This window comes from Enhydra lutris, unplaced genomic scaffold, assembly GCF_002288905.1.
Source record: "Enhydra lutris kenyoni isolate GAN:26980312 unplaced genomic scaffold, ASM228890v2 scaffoldscaffold2, whole genome shotgun sequence".
NCBI lineage: Eukaryota > Metazoa > Chordata > Mammalia > Carnivora > Mustelidae > Enhydra > Enhydra lutris.
In genome coordinates, this window is record NW_019154086.1 from 39,725,264 (window position 1) to 39,745,406 (window position 20,143).

The 20,143-nt window shown below is 43.9% G+C and overlaps 1 protein-coding gene across 3 annotated transcripts in view; it reads right to left on the minus strand.

Annotated features, from left to right (window-relative positions):
• Positions 1 to 1,403: 1,403 nt before the first annotated feature.
• LOC111148418 (glycogenin 1) overlaps positions 1,404 to 20,143 on the minus strand; it is a 33,580-nt gene continuing 14,840 nt past the window's right edge. For 2 of the 3 annotated variants that reach the window (XM_022504947.1, XM_022504959.1), the window contains exons 5-7: positions 18,558 to 18,684; positions 5,250 to 5,469; positions 1,404 to 3,037 (exon numbers count right to left, since the gene is read on the minus strand). In XM_022504947.1, coding sequence (XP_022360655.1) covers positions 2,864 to 3,037; positions 5,250 to 5,469; positions 18,558 to 18,684 — 521 coding nt within the window. In that variant the 3' untranslated portion in view covers positions 1,404 to 2,863. Of the gene's footprint in view, positions 3,038 to 3,299; positions 3,351 to 5,249; positions 5,470 to 18,557; positions 18,685 to 20,143 lie in introns of all 3 variants that reach the window. The other variant, XM_022504954.1, reaches the window with a different exon arrangement.

Below are 20,143 nucleotides of genomic sequence, written 5' to 3' on the forward strand. Positions count from 1 at the left end.
CACTGTATTACTCCCCAGATTTCTGGCATTTGTAATTCTCATTACACAGGGCGGTTTCTCTGATCTCACTATGTGACAATACTTTTTTTTTTTTGACAATACTTTTTTTTAATGCACAGCATAGCTTTGGGGTTTGGAGTATAATAATTTGAATCAAAATCTATAGATTATTTGCCTTATTCTCTGCTTATCTGCAAAAATGTGTATACCATATATACATCATAGGATTGACAGAATTGAGATGTAAATGCCCAGTAAACTTTCTTCTTTTGCTTTCTTACATATTATTTAAAGGAGATTGAATTTCACCATCTGAAAACCAGAGAAATAAGTTAATCAAATAACCCAAGTATAAAAAGACTATAATCCATTTGTGTGTTTGTAATAATAAGCAAAGAAAAAAGTAAACGATAGCAGACCATTTTAAGGACATGCCAAATCTGACGTCAGCTTAATGCTCCAAGTCTCAGTGACATTAAAAAGATAAACACTATACAAATATATTAACACATGTTATTTATGGTAATGTTTTCTATATCACTCAAAGAACTGAGATTATCTTTTGGAAAGGCTTCACTTTCATTATTAGAAGTTGAGCCTCTGCTATGCAACCACCACCTGACCTCTTCATGCATCTTCTGCTAAAAACCTCATTCCCTGTTGTAGTTAGTATAAATACCACCTTAATGTATCAAGTGGTTTTCAAATGTTATTTGGGTCAGAGTCTTTGGATTGCCTGGCAGTTACTTGGAGCAGAGACAATGCGCCGAGTAACTGGCCTCAACCGAGACCTACTGAATCAATTTTTAAGTGATGAGGCATAAAAAACTACTTACAGTTAAGTCTCCAATGCTTTAGGGAGCAGCGAGGCTGAAGCCTCACACAGTTGCTCAAGCCCCTCATCTTCAGTTACTCCTTTTCCCACTCTTCAATCCATCAGCAACTTCACTGCTTTCATCCTGGTGAAAGGTATGCTAGATTACCACAGTCTCTCTCCGGGACCATGAATGTAAACTAACTGTCCTTCCCATCAACTCTCTTGTCGTCAACTCAAGCTATTTTCCACCAGCTGCAAAAGCAGTGTTCTTAAAATGTAAATCATAAAGGTAGAACAATAAGATCATCTTTAAGAATAACTGCAATGAATAGACACCAACTACATCAAAATTCAGTAATTCATAATGATGCTTAGAACACAATCCCCCCACAATCACTTTGGTTACCTTTGGAGGATGCCAGGAAACCAGTTTCCTATTTTATATACACATCTCTCGACTTATGATGGGGTTACATCCTGATAAATGCCCCAACATGGAGATCCTTGGATTTAGGAATAATTTGAGAAGAGGCACCCAATCGTAGTTTATCTTCAGAAATCATTTATTTGATATTTTACAATTTTAGGTAAATCCTCAGGTACTTCTTGAGCTCTTCCGTAGTCAGCCTCCAAGGTAGCCCTTAACCATTCTTGCCTCCAGGATTCTGTATCCCTGTGTTTTCATTCGCACCCAAATTGAATAGGGCTGACTCATGTAACCAGTAGGATGTTGTGGAAATAAAAGGGTGACCTTGCAGGTTAGTTAGGTCACAAAAGCCACTGCAGCTTCTGCCCAATTAAACCTCTCGAGTTTCTGGTCCTGGTCTACTCTCCTGGTTGGCTGGATGGTTGGTTGGTTGGTTGGTTTTCCTCCAACAGAGTTAATTACTCACATCGCTTTAAAAAGGTCATTTTGGATCCTGCCCTTCCCTGGCTTGCCATCCTTGCAACCTAGAATCCTCTATACATTTAATAAATATCCTTTACACGTATATCATTTTAATTCATGGATAGAAATACTAGTTCTAGTACTGATTCTAGAAGTCCTGAACGATTATCAAGTATGTCCAGAGATTGACAATGAACCTGTGATGATTTTAGCATTGCAGTATTTTCTACAATCTGAACACTCACTTGATATGGAGAGACAGTGTGACAGAACAGATAAATCATCGTCACTGGAGAACACTAGACTGAACTATTTCTAGATATCTAGAAACCAATTCCAAGTGTCAAGTTTTATGCTGGTTTTTTAAAACATTGACAAATTCTACAGATTATGAAAAACTACCTAATACATTTTTTTTCCAAGGGGAGTGGGATTCCCTTAATTAGACAACCAAAATATGGCAAGAAGCCTTTATTTTCATACAAGGTGCCACCGCAGGTAACCATCAGAGAACACACTGCTCTTTATAGATACACAGAACTGAAAAAAGCATTTTAGCATGCTGCCTTACAGTATACAGAAAACTGGTGAACAATTTCAGACACTACAGTTAGGAAATAAAATGGGTTAACGCCGCTTGCTGATAGGTTTATGAATCACTCAGCAGTGTTACAGGATATCTTCACCTGAAAGCAAAATCACAATCACTCTGGCAGTCTCTGGGCCCTTCTAAATAAAATGCAGGTCTAGTGAAAGCTACGACGTGCAAGCGGGAGAGAGAGACCCTGTCCCATTCTGAAGAGAGACTGATCTAGAGCCATACCGGCACATTTTTAGAGTCCATAACAGCCATTTTAATTAGCTTGACTCTCCCTTACCACATATGCTGGCCGTTGGCAAAATTAAGAATTTCCGACAAGAGCTGAGTAATGAATAAGCCTAGGGTTAACAAGCAGAACGCTGTCCACATAACAGAACTGCTACTTCACAACTTTTGCCCAGTTCTCACCTGTTGTCTTGCAAAATCCCCTCATCTGATGAATTCTAGCAAAGCTTCTAGCAACCGTAAGAGACCTTTCCTAACCCAGCTCGAGATACTAAGTGTCAGAAAGAAGTGCCTGTGAAGTGGGTGTGTCCATGGGAAAAAGGCAGTGTTTCTACTGGAGGTAAGTGTCCAGTTTCCTCTTGATGTTGTCAAAGGAATCTGCTCCCATGTAATCAGCCTGGCCCTGCTCCCACCGCTCCTTCCGTTCTTCTGAGGACACAAAAGGCTGGGCCGCAGCCGGGATCTCCCCAAGGGACAGATGTGATACAGCTCCTGAGACGCCTTCCTAAAAAGGAGAGCATAATCACAGACTCCTTGAGAGCTGCAAATCAGACTGTTTTAAAGAACGCAAGAAGTTGAAGGTGAGAAAAGCCAGGATGAATTATCATGCAAAGTAGCATAAACTGAAAAGTATTACATGAAACGAACAAAAGACACAAAAATACAAGGGTCATATGATTTATTCCTAACGAAATGAAGACTTCTTGACTCAGTGAAAACATTGGGAGAACAAAGTAAATTAGGGTCAATGTTTAAGTTCTGCATACCTTTCTACAGAAGCCACAAGAGAAAGCCAGTGTATAGACCAAGTCTGAAAGCTGCAAACAGTTCATTAGAAAGTGTAAGATGGACAGACAAGGGAACACAGTCTCACGATCAATTCTCGATCTGTGTGGGCTCTGAAAGGTTGAGAACTTAAACAAAATGATACCTCAGAGGCTAACCTTCAGAAAGCACCTAACCAGAGAGCCACACCACATACACAAGTTGTCATGTTATAAAAGTGGGAGCTAAATGGTTTGAGACTATGCACCCAACTTATCTGCCTGTTCAAGCTTGTTATCAAGTAGCATTTACTCTCGTAGCTCGTGTTAATTGGCTTAGTCTTGAATAGCTGTTTAAATTCCCATCCCCTTCCCTTGGTTCATAATTCTCAGTCCTTGGGTTGTGGAAGGAACAAGTGAAATGTGCAGGAAATGGAGCAAACCTACTCTACGTTCAGTCAGAATCTCATAGAAAGGCAATTAACTTCAATTGACTGTAGAAGAATATCAAAGCTATCCTTCAAAAAGCTCTGAGGTGAGAAGGTACTAGAAATAGAGAAAAAGGGAGGCGAATGAATGCATACAGGTATTGCTTTTAACAGAGAAAATGGAAGAACAAAATTTTTGATTATTGGTTTTCGTTGCTATATATAGGTCAGTATATGTATATATAAAGATGTTTAAATATATTGAAACTCCAAGGTATTTGGGCAGATTCCATGGGGAGGTTTCACAGCTGAAGCAACCTAAGTCCTTACCCTGGATCAGCCCTGCCTTTGCTTCCACTTGCAACAGCAATGATATTGGGAGGCTCTTCCAGAGTTCTTTTTTCATAATATTGTTCGGAAGGTAAGAGTCTTGCAGACCTAGATTTGAGTCCCAGTTCTGCTTTTGATGAGTATGTTATGTAACTAAGAGAAGTTACTTCTTTAAGTCTCACTTAATCTTAATATACAAAAGGACATAATAACAGTAACACTTACTTGACAGTAGTCCTAAGGGTTACATAGTAATAGCTAGCTTTCTTTACACACTTACTATGCCAGGCAATGTTCTGAGTACTATACAAAGTATTATTTCATGGTCCATGTAAAGCAAAATAAGAATCTTAGTGTATATTTCCCTTTCTCCATTTTATATATTGGTACAAGTGCTACCAAGTGAAATGGCTAAAATCTCTACCATGGCAAAGAAAGGATCTCTTACAACCTTAGACTCAACTGTAATTCATCCATTCAGTTCTGTTATTTGTATCTTAATATGTAGCAGAGAAGTGTAACTTCTCATCTTCTTCCAATTCTTCCAAAAGAACAAACCTCAGAGGAAGACATTTAAACTTGGAAAAGAGGCTAAACAAGTTGCTGTTAAAATGTTAATGCCATCTTCCAAGGAGACTTCTTTTTCAAGATTCTATGTAACCCTAAGAGCAGAAGGATGGCAAACCAAAATAATACTAGAAAAGTATTTGCTTTTGCAAGTGTTTGTTTTCAATCATGTTATTGTAATGTTCACTGAAAATACATTCTTCTAAGCAGATAGCAAAAATAAACAATATGTCTATTTAAATGTTTGTAGTTTCTAAAACCTGAAATAAGACATTCTTTATACTTTAGGAATAATCTCAGAATCTTAGGATAATGGGCTAAGAATTCTGTACATACTAGATACAGATATATATGTGTGTATACACACACACACACACTCTCTCTCACACACACACACATACATACATATAAACTTCTAAAGTCCTTTCTTACGCACTCAGATCTAAAAAAATCTGCTACAAAATCTACAAAGTCTTTGCTGACAGTATTTCTTCCCTGTAAGATGGACATTTCTTTTTGCTACAAATACCACCTCCATTTAAAGTACCACTAAACACTACCTCTACCAGTATACCAAGTTTTAAAAACTACAGCATTAAATTGCCTGAAAGAAAAAAACAGAACCTACCACATTTAGGTATGAGTGGGTGTCTTTGACAAGGCCAAATTGTTGAAGCAGAGGTAAAACGCTGTTGGTGAAGATGTCCCACCACAGGTTCAGAAACTCTGGATGAGTCATGGTAGGATCATGGGACTCACTTTTGACACTCTTTGTGCTAGGATCGTAAGTATAATTCCATGGTTTGATTCGTCCCAGGAAATGAACAACTTTGGCATTTGCACCAAATCTGCCAAGAGAACACAAGTTGAAACCATTAGTGGATTCTGAGCACTTTGTTTTGTAGCCTTAATGATGCACCTTCCACTGGAAATAGTGGTTGGAAAAAAACTTGAGCTCACTGAAAAAATTTTTAGACCTATTTTTGAAATTATTCAGTTGTACGTTAAATGTATACAAAAATCCAAAAGTAGCAGTGGATCAGTGCAACAAACAAAATACCAATCCACTGTGGTAGGAAAGGCACAACCACCTGGGAAACCATTTGGTATTACCTAGTGACACTGGAAACGCTCGCACCTCTGACCCAGACGCTCAGCTCCTAGGAACAGACCCGACAGGTCTTTCCCATGTGGAACCAGAGACACAGCTGAAATGTTCATAGCAGCAGCGCTGTTTGAAAAAGAACTATAAACCACCTGAGTGACCGGATCTTCAAGCTTGTTCAGCAAGTGTTCACCCCTTTTCCCAATCTCCAATCTCCACAGGGGAGTACACTTCCCTGCCACCCTGATAATTAATTGGGCATGCTCACAAAACCTGCCTTTGCCAGTGAAATGGAGGAGGAAGCAACAGTGTGTCTAAAACAAAACAAAAACCTGCCTTCTCTCTGAGGGACCTCTGTCAGCAGAAGAATGCATGAGACCCACGGAGTGGATGTGAATCAAACCTATGGCCCAGCTCCCTAAGCCTGCTGAGATCATCAGAGCTGCTCCAGCCTTGCCACCAACATACCAGCAAGAAACATACTTACTGTTGAATGTCACTGAGATTTTAAAATTATCTATTTTGTCATTCTTAAAGGACAACTTATGGTATATTCAGATCAGGGAATAAAATATAGCAGTGAAAATCAACTAGAGCTACACACATTATGTAGCAAATGGATGAATTTATTAAATATTCAAACAGAAATTCATCCACTTATACAGGGCAAGACAAAACAAAAAAAGAACTATTTAAAGACTAGAAAACTGGGGGGGCCTGGGTGGTTCAGTGGAATTGGGCATCTGCCTTCAGTTCAGGTCATGATCCCAGGACCTGGGATTGAGCCCTCCATCAGGCACCCTGCTCAGAGGAAGGTCAGCTTCTCCCTCTCTCTTTCCCTCTGCTTCTCCCCCTGCTCATGCTCTCTCTCTCAAATAAATAAAATCTTAAAAAAAAAAAAAAAGTAGAGAACTGTAATCAATATAGTGTCATGATGTTGGTTATCTCTGTGGGAAAGGGGAAGCTGTGATGGGGAAGGGATAGACAAGACAGCTTCTAAGGTACTAGTTGTGTCTGTTTTCTTTTTTGAAGAATTTTTTAATGGTTTTTTTATTTGAGACAGATACATATATGTAGAGAGAGAGAGAGAGAGAGAACAAGCAGGGGGAGAGGCAGAGGGAGAAGGAGAAGCAGACTCCCTGCTGAGCCAGCAGCCTCATGTGGGGCTTGATCCCAGGACGCTAGGATCATGATCCGAGCTGAAGGCAAATGTTTAACCATCTGGGCCAGCAAGGCGCCCTGGTTGTGTTCCATTTCTTAGCTTGGATTAAGTAAAAAAAAAAACAAAAAACAAAGAAAATTTTATATACCCTTTTGTTTATATACTATATTTCATAATTTCTTAAAAAGAGTTGAGTGGTCCCATTCTGGCTGGAAGGAAATCTATGTACATAAAGCCACATAATAAAAGTGAATACAACAAGTGCCAAAAGAAAGATGGGAACAATGAATGCTCCGGGAATGCAAAGGCAGGGTGGTCATGAAAGGTCAGTTCTGTGGGGCAATGACTTAAAGCTTGTACAACAGACAGGAGCTGGAGTGCCACGAGTTCTAGGTAGGGGAAGAGCAGGTATCAGGTAGTATATGAGAGTCAGACCGAGGGTACTCCCACTGGAGCCAAAGACGAAACTCTGATAGGGAAAAGGAAAAATGGGATGGATCCCTGGGCATTGGGTTCGAATGTCAGATGTTAGTGGATTTATCCTACAGGCAACCAAAGTGGTGGAGCATGAAGTACAGACTGAAATGATGCAAACCATTCCTGTAAACTTTCTAATCTTTTAAAGTTTTCTTGTTTTGTTTTTTTAAATGCCAGAGACCCATTACATAGCTATCATTATCTGAGTGTTTCCTATGTTTAGGGCCCCAATTTTTTTTAAGATTTTTTTTATTCATTTGTCAGAGCCAATGAGTGAGTGAGAGCATGCACGAGTCAGGGGAGCAGGAGCAGAAGGAGGATCCCTGCTGAGCAGCAAAGAGGCCCATGCAGGACTCCATCCTAGGGTCCTGGGATCACGACCTGAGCCGAAGGCAGACACTTAACCGGCTGAGCCATCCATGCATCCTGGGCCCAAACTTTTTTAAGGGCATGACTGTGAATAATTAACAGTCTAAAGGTAGATCTTACTAACGTGTTAACAGACGCTCCTAGAGGCCAGGGGGTCAGCCAGAGCCATATAGCTATTAGGTGGGTACAGCCATTAGCTGGCAGAAAAGGGATTTGGTACAGTTCTGCCTTTCTCCCAAGCCTGCGCTCTTACCAATCCTCCCATTCTGCCACTCCAAAAGTATGCAAGAAAAATAGAGCCTCCTGTAAATTTCCTCCCAAGACTGATGGACACTACCACAGTGCCTTTCTTCTGAAAATGAAGTAGATACTGGAAATCCCCAGGCTGACTTTTCATTTCATATTTTACACACACACACACACACACAAAGTACTCTCAGTTTTATCCTTAAAGGGTAACGCTCAAAATTTGTGCACACAGGGTTATTAATTAAATAAGCAACTATTACATACGGTCAGTGCAGGACCCCAAAAGATTTTCACCCAAACAGGGAAAGGAGTCATCTAACATAACAATGAGGAATAACAGCACAAATGAGCAACAAGCAGGGTGACCCGGCAATGCTGACACGAGGGGCTACGGGAACGAACTCCCAAGCCATGAGTGCAGGTGCGGATTTTCAGAAGAGGCTTTGTGCGGAACAGGGCCCAGCAAAGACCTGGAAAAGACAGCAGGTGAAGGTAACAAACAGCCTTCAACAAACGTTCCAGTGGTGATGGGGAGACCCATCCCAGAGACAGGACACTTGCGTGTGTTTTGAGGGTTGGCAGGCCCTACATTGTTTGCAATACCAACCCGCCTGAGACCAGAACAGAGCACTCACTTCCGCCTTCTCAGACATCCGCCTCCTCACTCATCTTGCCTGGAGCAAGACTGCTTGTTTGCTCCTCCTAGAATAAAACTTGACTGGTAGGTTTCAAATCCATGATTTTGCCCTATGAATGTCCTACAGTCATTATAGGAGAGTAACAATGCTAATTAAAATAAAACGTGGCCAGAACATAAACGCTATTCCTTGAACTAACCTGCTTCCCGACAGTTTGCACACTCTTCAACAGGAGTCACAGAACAGCTAACACCTACTGAGTACTTATGTGGACCAGACACTGGCTGACAATTGCGTTTTATATCCCAGTTAATCTCCAAAACAACTATGTGAGGAAACCAAGGCATGAAATAGTTCAATAACTTGTCTAAGATCACATGGCTGGTGAGTGACAGGGCTGGGCTTCCACGGAGGTAGTCTGGTTCCAGAGCCAAGGTTCTTAGCCACAGCTAGGCTCTCAGTGAAAGACACTCCCAGAATTGGAAGGACGTCATCTGAGAGTGCATCTGTTACTTGAGAGATTAATTCCCTGCCTACAGACGGTCAATCTGAAGAGTGGAAAGGATGTGTCTAATGAGCCCTGGAAACATTCCAAATATAGTCCAGGACAGAGCAAGAAAGTAACCAACAGGAAAGAAAGCTACAAATCAAGCAAGCTGGCACTGCCCAAGACAGACTGTTCTCACAAGTGTTTAGTTTGTGCTAAGGTAAGGGAAAGGTGGGGAGAACAAGAAATGGATGGTGGCGCTTAGGACCAGCAGCTGACCCCTATGTGGACTGTGCTACACGGGGTGGAAGGGCCACCCAGCTCCTCTCCAGCACCTCGCTCCCGGAACTGAGCCTTTAAAGCTCATGCAAAGAAGGGCACGACGGTCTGGTCCCCTGCAGAGCTGCAAACACCGCCCAGTGAGACAGAACCCCCAACTCAGCTGACGGCAGGAGGGGACACTTCTGCCTCTGGGTCTGTCTGTGCCCCACCGTGGCTCAGGGGCCTCTGCAACCTCCGGTTAGCGACCGCCCCATATGGTTCAATGCCTTCCCCTGCCATGTCCACAGAAACCCCATCTGGGGACAGTCCACAGCCTGCACCTCACTGGGGCTCAGGCCTGGGCTCTACCTTCATGAAGCCATGGCCCCGAGCATCTCTTTAATCTAAATCATCAACACCCTCCGTGGCTAGAAGAAGAATTCTTCCTCCTCAAGATTACCTTCTTTACCTATTCTACCGTTACCACCGAGAAAACTGTACCCACTGGAGGGTCCTTTCCTAGACTGAGCAGTCTTAGTTTGAAGACAGTCCTTGATAAGCCTGTTTGAGGTAGAAGCAGAGGTCATAAGGGGTCCTAAATGTGGATGTGCCCGAAGCCAGGGAATTCCTTGGTGCCAGTGAGATGGGGGAAGGACGAGAGCGAGCGGGATGGTGAAGATGTGACATAACCACCCAACAGCTACCCAAGTTTCAGCAAAAACAAAACAAATCATAAAATGCACAATGTGACTAGGTCTCCACTGTGGCTGGGAGGACTGAGGAACCGACCAGAAAGTGCTCATGGGGATTCAGGAGGGAGACAGCGGAGAGATGCGGGGATGCGGGGGACGGGAAGTAAAAAAGACGGTGGGGCATAAAGAAGCCACGTGCAGGCTTCAGAGGTCATGGGGTCAAGGCCATGGTCAGCCCCCTACTTCTGTATAGTGAAGCATGGGAACTTTTTTAAGGGATCAAGGTATTCCTTTAACCTAACTACCTCACACCAAACTGATCTAAGGAAATGAGTCAGGGTAGGAGAAAAACAAGTTTTAGAACAAGGATTCTTTGGGAAGCACAGGCCTGGTTGAGTCACTGAACATGGAAGGTTCTGGCCAGCCCACAAGCCCACTGACAGTGGGAGGGTGGGGCAGGGTGCAAAGGAAGGCAGCTGGTAAGTGGGAGACATGGGGCTTTGATAGGAAGGTGGGAGGGAAGAGAAGACAGACATAAGGTAGTCATACACAGCAATGTTCTGGAGAGCACCTAGAGCTGCCCTTGGCTTGGTATAAGGGATGCTGTCAGGCCTAACACTGGCCACATTCTATGAAGGTGTGTGAGTTACATGGGTAAAACTATATAACTATGCTCTAACTGTACAAACAGAACAGTATTTATTTACACAGCCAAGTAGCCTGAAGGGCTTGCTCTATTAGCTTTCATAATAAAACAGTTTGCAAAAAAGATGAGCAAAAGGTCTCACTGTTTTTGTATCTAGAATTTCAATTAATCTAGATATGAATTTCATGTAATTATTTTTACCTCTTAATCCTGCTTCCTGAGGAATGTTTTTAAAAATCATTTTCTATCATTTTAATCAATTCTACTCTTACATTTTGTTTAATTTTTAAGAATTTTTTTTTTTATTAAGTAGGCTCCAAGCCCAGCATGGAGCCCAACACAGGGCTTGAACTCATAACCCCAAGATTCAGACCTGAGCGGAGATCAAGAGTCACACACTTAACCATATGAGCCATACCCAGGGGTGCCCGAATTACTCTCCAATTATTCATGAAAATCCAAAATAACTATCAAAATGAAATAGGAGAACAGGTCCTAAGTAAAAAAGGGAAATCACTTTTTTGCTTACAAGAATATTTTAGCCTAAAAGCAAATTCGGGCATATTTCTTATGGAAAGTAAACTCAGGGTATTTTTGTTTTGGCTCTCTCACCATAGGCCACACACAGGTACCACCCAGAATCTATGTTGCCTGGCTAAAGGCAAAATAGTTAGCTGACAAATAAGAAGGGAGAAATACTGATGTCAAAAGATAAAGTTCAACTGACCTCCACCCAGAACAAGGGTAACGGGAAGATTCACTGACTCACTGCCTGATTTATCCATCAAATTACCAGCCAGGAATAAAAAAAACAAAAACAAAACAACACTGGGTACATATTACAATTGTCTCTAAATTACTAAGAGCCATTCATTCTGACCCAGTAATGGGGATTTGTCTCAGCTTGCATACATCTCTTAAAATAAGTGTTCTAATTTTAACTTGATAGAATCTCAAAAGAGACGTCCAGATCACAAGACATAGTTTGAACCTGAGCCAGCAATAATACTGCTTATGTTAGCCATTAGAATAATCCCTGTGACCTGATGTTACCAAAAGATCAGATAGAATTTTCATGACTAGTTCAGCAGCTGGTAACGTGTGGATGAGAGTACAGAAGTGTTCAGAATGGAAACGGAACCACCCCGTGACAGTGTGTACAGGAACCATTTTACGTCTCACTGAGCAATTTATTTGGGATGTTCAATGACGAGCCAAGAAGAAGAATCACAGCACGACTTGTGAGACATTTCTCTGGGAAATGCAGCAGCAGGGGTCAGCCAGCCTCCACCCACCTCCATGACTCATGTTCCCCTGCACAAGGCCGCTCACTCCTGCACCGCCTCCTCAGCCTCGCTCTCCTGCACAATCCCTTCCCTACTACCAGTCAGCCCCCTTCCCCTCTCACCCTCAAATTCCTCCTCTTACCCAGCTACTCATGGTCTATACCAAGCGTCATGAGCACAGTGCCCAAGGGGTGGGCTGGCCCCGCAGAGGAGGAGTGGATCTGCTGAGTGTCAGGACTGCGGAGCACAAGTGAGCACATGTCGCATCACCAAAAGACAGCTGCCACCTAGCAGCAAAGAACTGTGGCCATCACGGATCCCCCCTGACTTTTCCCTGCCTTTCAAGCTAAATAACCCTCCCACTCATGCCCTGGACATCAGAACAACAACAATATTCAGGCGTGGACTTTAACCACCTAGACCAGGACCTAGTCAACTACTGCCCCTGCCAGAGTGGCGTGTCCTCACCCAGTAGGTCAAGGACACCCCACGACTCCAGGCCACCGTGGAGATTTTCCTAGGGACACCCTGTCAATCTCTGTCCCTCCTGGCTGGATGCTTGCTCAACCATTCACTCAACCAAAAAACATGTCCGCCTGCCTTCTTCTGTGTCTACATACGTTGCCTTCCTTCACGTTACAAGACCAAGCTGTCTTGGCTCTTACTGACACCAACCTCTCCACCTGCACTCCAGGACACACGTCCTTTCAGCTACTCCAGGACCAGACTCCAAAAAGGCCACCTTCAGCTTTCTGCATGGTTAGAGCGCCCTACTCTTCTTGACCATTCCCATCAACAGACCACTATGCTCTCACATCTCCCACCTTCGAAAAAACCACCTCTGCTACCCTCTCTGGATCCCATATCCAGATCTAGCCACCAGCCCACTTTTCTGCTCCCTCTCAAAGAAAATGCTTCAGAAGAGTTTTCTACTTCGCCGTCTCCAATTCTCCATTCTCCTCGATGCACTTCAATCAGGCTTGTTCCTACCACTCCACCAGACGTGCTCTTGTCAAGGTCACCCAGTGACCTCCACATTCCAGGTCAGGGCCAGTTCTCAACAACATTATCTGATACAGATGGGTCCCTCCCTCCTGCCAGGAACATTCTCTCCAGCTGGTTGTGTAGCACCTCACCTTCCTGGGCCTCCTCTTGCCTCACTGTTCTCGGTCTCAGGGCCCTGCTCCTCCACATTTTCCTGTTTTAGGGCTCAGTCTTCAGGACTCTTCTATCACAGTCACTCTCTGGGTGACATCAGCCTGTCTCATGGCTATAAACAGCACATCTATGCTGACAGTCCCAAAGGTCTGTCTCACCTAGACCTCACTCCTCAACTCCCCACTCCTGCATCTACTCACCTACTCCCCATCTTCCCGAGGATGCATCACACACCCCTCAAATGTAATGCATCCCAAACTGTATACATTCAATCCATCTCTGGTCAAACCCTGTCCCCACACACCTGCTTGGCCCCATCTTCCCAACTACTTAAGGCCCCAAACCTTTAACATGTTTAACAGTCACGGACATCTTTCTCCAAATACCCTTTTTCAAAAGAATTTGAAAATCTAGGTTTCATGTGAAATTCCCTGATTTCTAAGCACTAGTCAGAAAAAAAAAAAAGAAAACTTTGTAAGGAAGACAGAACGTATCTATGGGACAGAGAGAGAGTGTGTGGCCCAGCAGTCTGAGACCCGGAAGACGATAGGTCTTCCACTCAATCCACACGCCTTTGCCCTTCCGTGAGCTCCATCTCCCCCTGACGACATTTCTCATTCGGGCCTCTGACCAGAGATACCACTCCTCATGCCTTTTTGGCCCACCGTCAGGGCAGCCTCTAATGGCTGGGCTCGGTCTGATGGGGAAGCTTTCCCCTTGGTGATAAAAGTGAAGTAGGGAAGTGGAACAGGCAGCAGTAAGAAGAGAGGACACATCGCCTGATAAACAGAGAGGAGGTTGGAAGCACCAGATGGCCATGCTGGACACTGGGGGACCTGGGGCCCAACAGGGATTCCTGACACCCACAAAGAAGGAATAAGACAGCTGGGCAACCACTGCTGGATTCTCCTCTCACACTCAAATCATGACGGACCATGCCACGTGACATCCAGGCAATTCTCCACATGTAGGAAGTCATAGGCTGATTAAACTAGAGCGCCCTCATTCAGCTGTGAGCCCGTGTGCCGCGGGCCCGCCAACCAACTAAACGGGTGAGTGGACAAACAGACAGCTGACGAAATAAGACAGATCCAAACTCTGAGGCCTCAGTGTTTTAAGTGAAGATGTTAAGACTGTGAAAGTAAGGAACACAGAAACTCTATGGCTTCAGTGACAGCAGTCACAGTGGGGAGCTGGACCTAAGGGTATCTCAGGGGTCAAGGAAAAAAATCAATCAAATCAGAAATACATGAACACAGAATTCTGGACACCAAAGGTTCATTTCATTTTTGGAAAATACTGATTTTTAAAGAGGTTCGATGAGGTCTTAGTGAATAAGCCCCATTCCTGAAAAAGAACAGTGGATACAAATATTCTCAGAAGAATTTAAAGCAGTAAGGAAATGGAGAGAAATCTTTTAGGTTTCTAGACACACTTTCTGAGACTAGACCAGGACAGGGCTGAACTCAAGATCATATCTGAACTCAAGTAAAAAGATAAAGTTAAAATATTTTGAAATTATTTGGTAAAACAAGCTCTGGTGTCAATCAATAGGGCTAATTAATTTGGCAACTTAAAGCAATACCAGAGAACTCTTTCTCTTTCCTTTGGGCCCATTTAAATGGCACAAAAGGCCATAAACAGGTTTTAGTCGGTAGATAGAGTAGAAAACTGAAACAGAGCTAAATGACTGATTTTTAAAAAGGCTGATGAGATTTTGCCTAGAGCTATGCACAAGCCAGATTCTAACCTACATGAATAAAATAGGCCCCCCAGATGAAGAAAACCAAAAAGAAACTCGTATTAACTAAAAGACTACTATTTCCTAAACATTATGGTAGGCACTTTCAAAATATTTCATTAAGGAATGCATTTATGGGGCGCCTGGTTGGCTCAGTGGGTTAAGCCGCTGCCTTCAGCTCAGGTCATGATCTCAGGGTCCTAGGATCGAGTCCCGCATCGGGCTCTCTGCTCAGCAGGGATCCTGCTTCCCTTTCTCTCTCTCTGCCTGCCTCTCTGCCTACTTGTGATCTCTCTGTCAAATAAATAAATAAAATCTTTAAAAAAAAATAAGAAATGCATTTATGAACTTGTTTCTCAATTCATATATTACAAATTACCTTAAAAGTTACTAAATCAAGCATTTCAGCTCTCAAATTATGCTGTGTTAAAGACTATCTCCTATTACAGAAAACAGCACTAATTTTGTTTTTCAGAAACTATGTTTGAGAATTCATTCACAGTGGTAAAACTAGTGTTTCCTTTAGTAAGTGTTTCCTTCCCTATATCCAATGGTATGTAGGTAAACGTATGAGAAATGTTGCCTTCATGGCTCAAATTCATTTGCCAAATAAGGCTCATATTCGGTCATCCTTTAGCAAAAACTTCACATAAAACTACAACGCTACACTGTCCTAAGTGCAGCATGTGTTTGAAGATACTCATGGTTCTAAGATTCTGGGGCAGCTAAATACTGCCTTGGTGACCTCATCATGGCACATGGTTGCCTGGATCTGGTAAGACAAATTTTCACTTGCTCCGCCAAGCCCAAGTCGCTCCAAAGCACTCCACAGTCTCTCATTCTACTTGCCACCACCTACGTGCCATCCTAGGGGAGGCCACCACGCCACAGGGCCACCAAGTCCTGGAGACCCCTGAGGTGACTGAGCCCAGCAACAAGGTGTCCCATTCATGACAAGCTCCCAGAGGCCCTCGGGGTGATCCGTGGGGGAGCTATGGCAGCCCGAGTGTTCATAATCATCTGCTTCAGCTTAAAAGATTGGGTCACAAGCTGACATTCACTTGGAACAAAAAAGGGATAGAACTGTCTTTTACACCCTTCCCAATGGTATGAAAACTGTCTCTGGAGGTGGATCTCTGCAAGAAAAAAAAAGCGTTTTCCAGTAGAGGAAGGGAAAAAGGAGTTCTCTGATGGGGTTTCAACATTCTCAAATAGGCAGCAACAGGGTGAGAGAAGCAGCACTCTGAGAAGTCTTACCACAGAAGCGCAGAGCAGACACCCCCAAGGGCGGGCTGCACGGAGGCAAGGAGCTTCTGTAGGGCCATGAGGCCAGTTGAGGGGAGCTCATGGAGGGAGCTGCTCCCAGCCTCCCCAGTGCATCATATACCTTGCATTATGGCAGTAAACCAAGGAGATTTCCAAAATTAGCACTAATTTGTTGAGCCAGGAAGAAGAACCATCCTAATCATTTTGGTCATTTAGACCTCAAACTGTTTTTCCAGGAAATTCATTCAGAGGATATAAAAACTGGGTTCCTGAGAAAGGGGACCTCGTTGTAGCAAGTAAGTCTATCCCCCCTTCCCACGATAAACCTTCACTCTGCTCTACGGGCTTCTTGTTCTTGTCAAAACAAGATAAAAGCAAGCAGTGTCTGTGCAAACCAGGCAACTGAAAGGTACAGTGTGTTCAATTTTGGTGTTGGGGTGAAAATCAGATGGAGTCCAAATGACCCGCAGGGGAGACAGTTGCTAGGCACCGGGGGCCACATTACATGAAAGAAAAACACAAATCTCTGAACACTGGGGTTAACTGTGTTTGGGAACTGAGACCAACTGGAAGGAGATGAGATTCATGTCTCCCCAACATTTTCCCCCCAGGACATGTGCTCACTGGGCAGCATTAAGTGGAATGGTGGGTGGAACTGCTCACACTACTAATGATCCTTTCCTCTTCACCCTCTCATCGTTTTGCTTGCTCAATGGAGTCTAGTCAATTACATTAACCAACCGCCTTATTATCACAAATTCAGTTCTACAGGATGGAGCTATCATGGTTTGTGGGAGCACTGTTCAAAGCTGCAGCGTTAGTTATGAGGCAATAAGAATGAAAAGAATCAGGCCCCTATTTCCAGGCCAAGACAGGCTGGTACTTGACAAGGCCAAGGACGGAGAGACCAAAAAAAAAAAAAAAAAAAAAAAAAAAAAAATGTTTTTCCAAATCCACCCCTTGATAGTGAATCCTGTTCTATTTGTGTTACTCAGATGACAGTTGGTATATTTGATAGTTTGCCTGCTTCATTCTAGAAAGGGAAGACAATCAAGAGGCTGTAATACGTTGGAGACATATGCCAAGAGAACAGTTAGGGAGGAAAGAACACAAGATACTTATAATCCTTATCTGGGGGAACGCTGACAGAGTTTGACCAGAAAAGAACAGAAAAGGAAACACTTCTGCCACGAGAAGCCAGATGCGCTCATTATTGTGGTGGGAGACATAAAGAGAGGACTCTGGATAACGAAATATGAGGAGAGAAAGGCCCTTTGTTTTCTGCTGGCTCAGGAATGCCGGTGCGGGACAGAGACTGCAGAGGCGAGCCCAGTTTTGCTGCTCACGGCTGTGTCTCAGGATCAACCTGACAGCTTGGCTGCCACTCAAGAAACCTGAATCATCATCTTCATGCAACAGAAATGAGTCAGCCCGGGCCCTGTTCAGTGAGACCAGCCCTGCAACTAGGCTGTATTAACTGCTGAATTAGAACCACACTGGCACGGGGGTTGGGGTGGGGAGACACAAACAATACTGCCAAAACCAAGATGTCCACTGAGATCTTTATGCTTATCTGAACTCGCACTGTCCTCACGACAATTCTGTGAGGTAGGTCTGATTTTCCTTGTCATTTTGCATACGGATAAACTGAGGCACAGGGCTAAACCACTGAGTAGGTAAGTGGCAGAGTGAGAACACCCCCTGCCTTTCTGGCTTCACAGATTATGCCTACTGCTAGACCACATCGCCAACTAAAAGGACTAATCATGTGACTGTTTACTGAGTGCCCTCTTCTACCCACCTCATAGGATTACCTCCCTTAACGATCACGACTAGCTTTGGAGGACACTGAGGCAGAGAAGTTCGGTAACAAGTCTAACTCCTCCTGAGCTAGAAGTTCAGGAACCAGTCACCAACCAGGAAAAAGCTCTAGAATGTGAACGAGGGAGCTTGGCTCCACAGCCCTGCCCTGGACCAGGACCGCACACTGTGGCCAGCATCTTGCTTCATCTCCACAGTTACCACAGAGAAAGCTGTTAACGTCCTCATTTTAGAGGTATAGGAACTGAGGCTTAGCAGCCACTATGACACAGAAGCTGGGTTTGTGCCCGCTATGGATTCATGACCATGACAGAGGAACGATTGAACAGAGGGTGTGGCACCCCAAGAACAAACGGGAATCTTTTCCTGTAGGGTGGTTAAGTGCCCTCAGGGTTACTCCAAACAAAGTAACTGGTAACATCAAGACCTTTCCCCACCATAGCCATGTTTCTCATGTGAGAAAGACTTCCTTCTAAATTCCCACCTGCTACTGCCCTCAGAATGACAATGAGGGACCCCCCCAAACCCACTCCCCTGCCCTGACCACCCCCAACAGCAGTTAAACCATTTGCACTTACGCTTTAAATGCTGGGAGGTAGGAGTATATAGAAACGCTGCTTAGGTTATAAATAAATGGCAGGTGTTTTCTGATATCTGTTGTTGCCCAGCTGTTAAAAAATGTGTTCAGTAAACCCTGGTCCCCACCTGAAAGAAAAAGAAATGAATTACTGTCATAAACTTCAGAGACAGGCCAACAATTTTATAGGAACACATAGCTGGATCTTTAAAAATAGGTATGGATTCCATTTTTAAAATAAGAAACTCTGTGTTAAACCTACCAAAGCCATTTCCCCAAGTTAATTCATGAATTCAACAGGTATTTACTGAGCAGCTGCTATGTGCCGGACACCGAACCAAGCACTGGAGAGTCAAGAGAGAACAGAGAAATGGCCATCATCTTCATGAGGGGCAGGGCAGGAGGAGGGAGAATACACTGGTACCAGCAAACGAGAAGTCAATAAGCATCACCACAGAGGAGGAGGAGAGAGGCAAAGTGCTGGGTGCTACGAGGCATGTGGAAGAGGCTCAAGAACATGTGACGTGTCAGGAAGGCGTCCATGAGGAGGCTGACAAATACAGGGGGAGAAGAGGAGGAGGCCAGATGGTGTTTCAGGCAGAACAAACAGCATGTACCGAAGATGTGAGGTGGGCAGGAACGTGAGGCTGTGGAAAGACCCGGAAGCTGGCCTGTGTGCCTGGACTGCAGCAGGGGAAAGGGTGGGTCTCAGAGATGTGGGAAGGGACCAGATCACACAGGGCTCAGACTACATGGACTTTATCCCCAGTTAAGGATTTTAGACTTTACGAGGCTATGGGGGCAGGGGTGGGGGTGGTAAAAAGCAAAAGAGAGCAAACTGGGTTAATGGAATAGTCTTCCAGAGCCCCAGCTGTTGGCTCATCGACAGAGGCCCAGAAAGACACATCATCCTGGTACATTCTCCTACCACTGACCAAGCCTCTGGACAGGTCCAGGTCAGTCATTACTGGGACCAAGGTCAGCCACGACTACATAGCATAGCGTCTGCTTAGCCCTTGGGGGTTCCTGATCTTTATGCCTTCCTTTCAAAGTGACAACCATGGCCATTCTTTCAAAAGAAACTAAAAGTATCTAACCTAAATCATAAACACACAAGTAACCAAACAAGTCAGTGTGCCACCTCAAAACATATTCTGCCCCATAACCCATGTCCTTTCTCCATACAATGAAGCATTACTCAACAATATAAACGAAAGAACTACGCATACCCACAGCAACTTGGAGGGATCTCAAGAGAATTATGCTGCATGAAAAAAAACGAGTTCTACTGTGCCAGCTATAGAACATCCTTTACACTATGAAATTATAAACAGAACAGATTTGTGGTTGTCAGGGTTCAAAGAGGGGGAGAGAGTGGAGGAGAAGCGGCCATGGCTCCAAGAGAAGCATGAGGGGTTCCAGTGACAGAACTGTTCTGTCTCAACTGTGGTTGTGGTCACACCGAACTAACTACACACGTAATAAAACTGCATAGAAAACCCATACACAGGGGCGCCTGGGTGGCTCAGTGGGTTAAGGCCTCTGCCTTCAGCTTGGGTCATGATCCCAGGGTCCTGGGATCAAGCC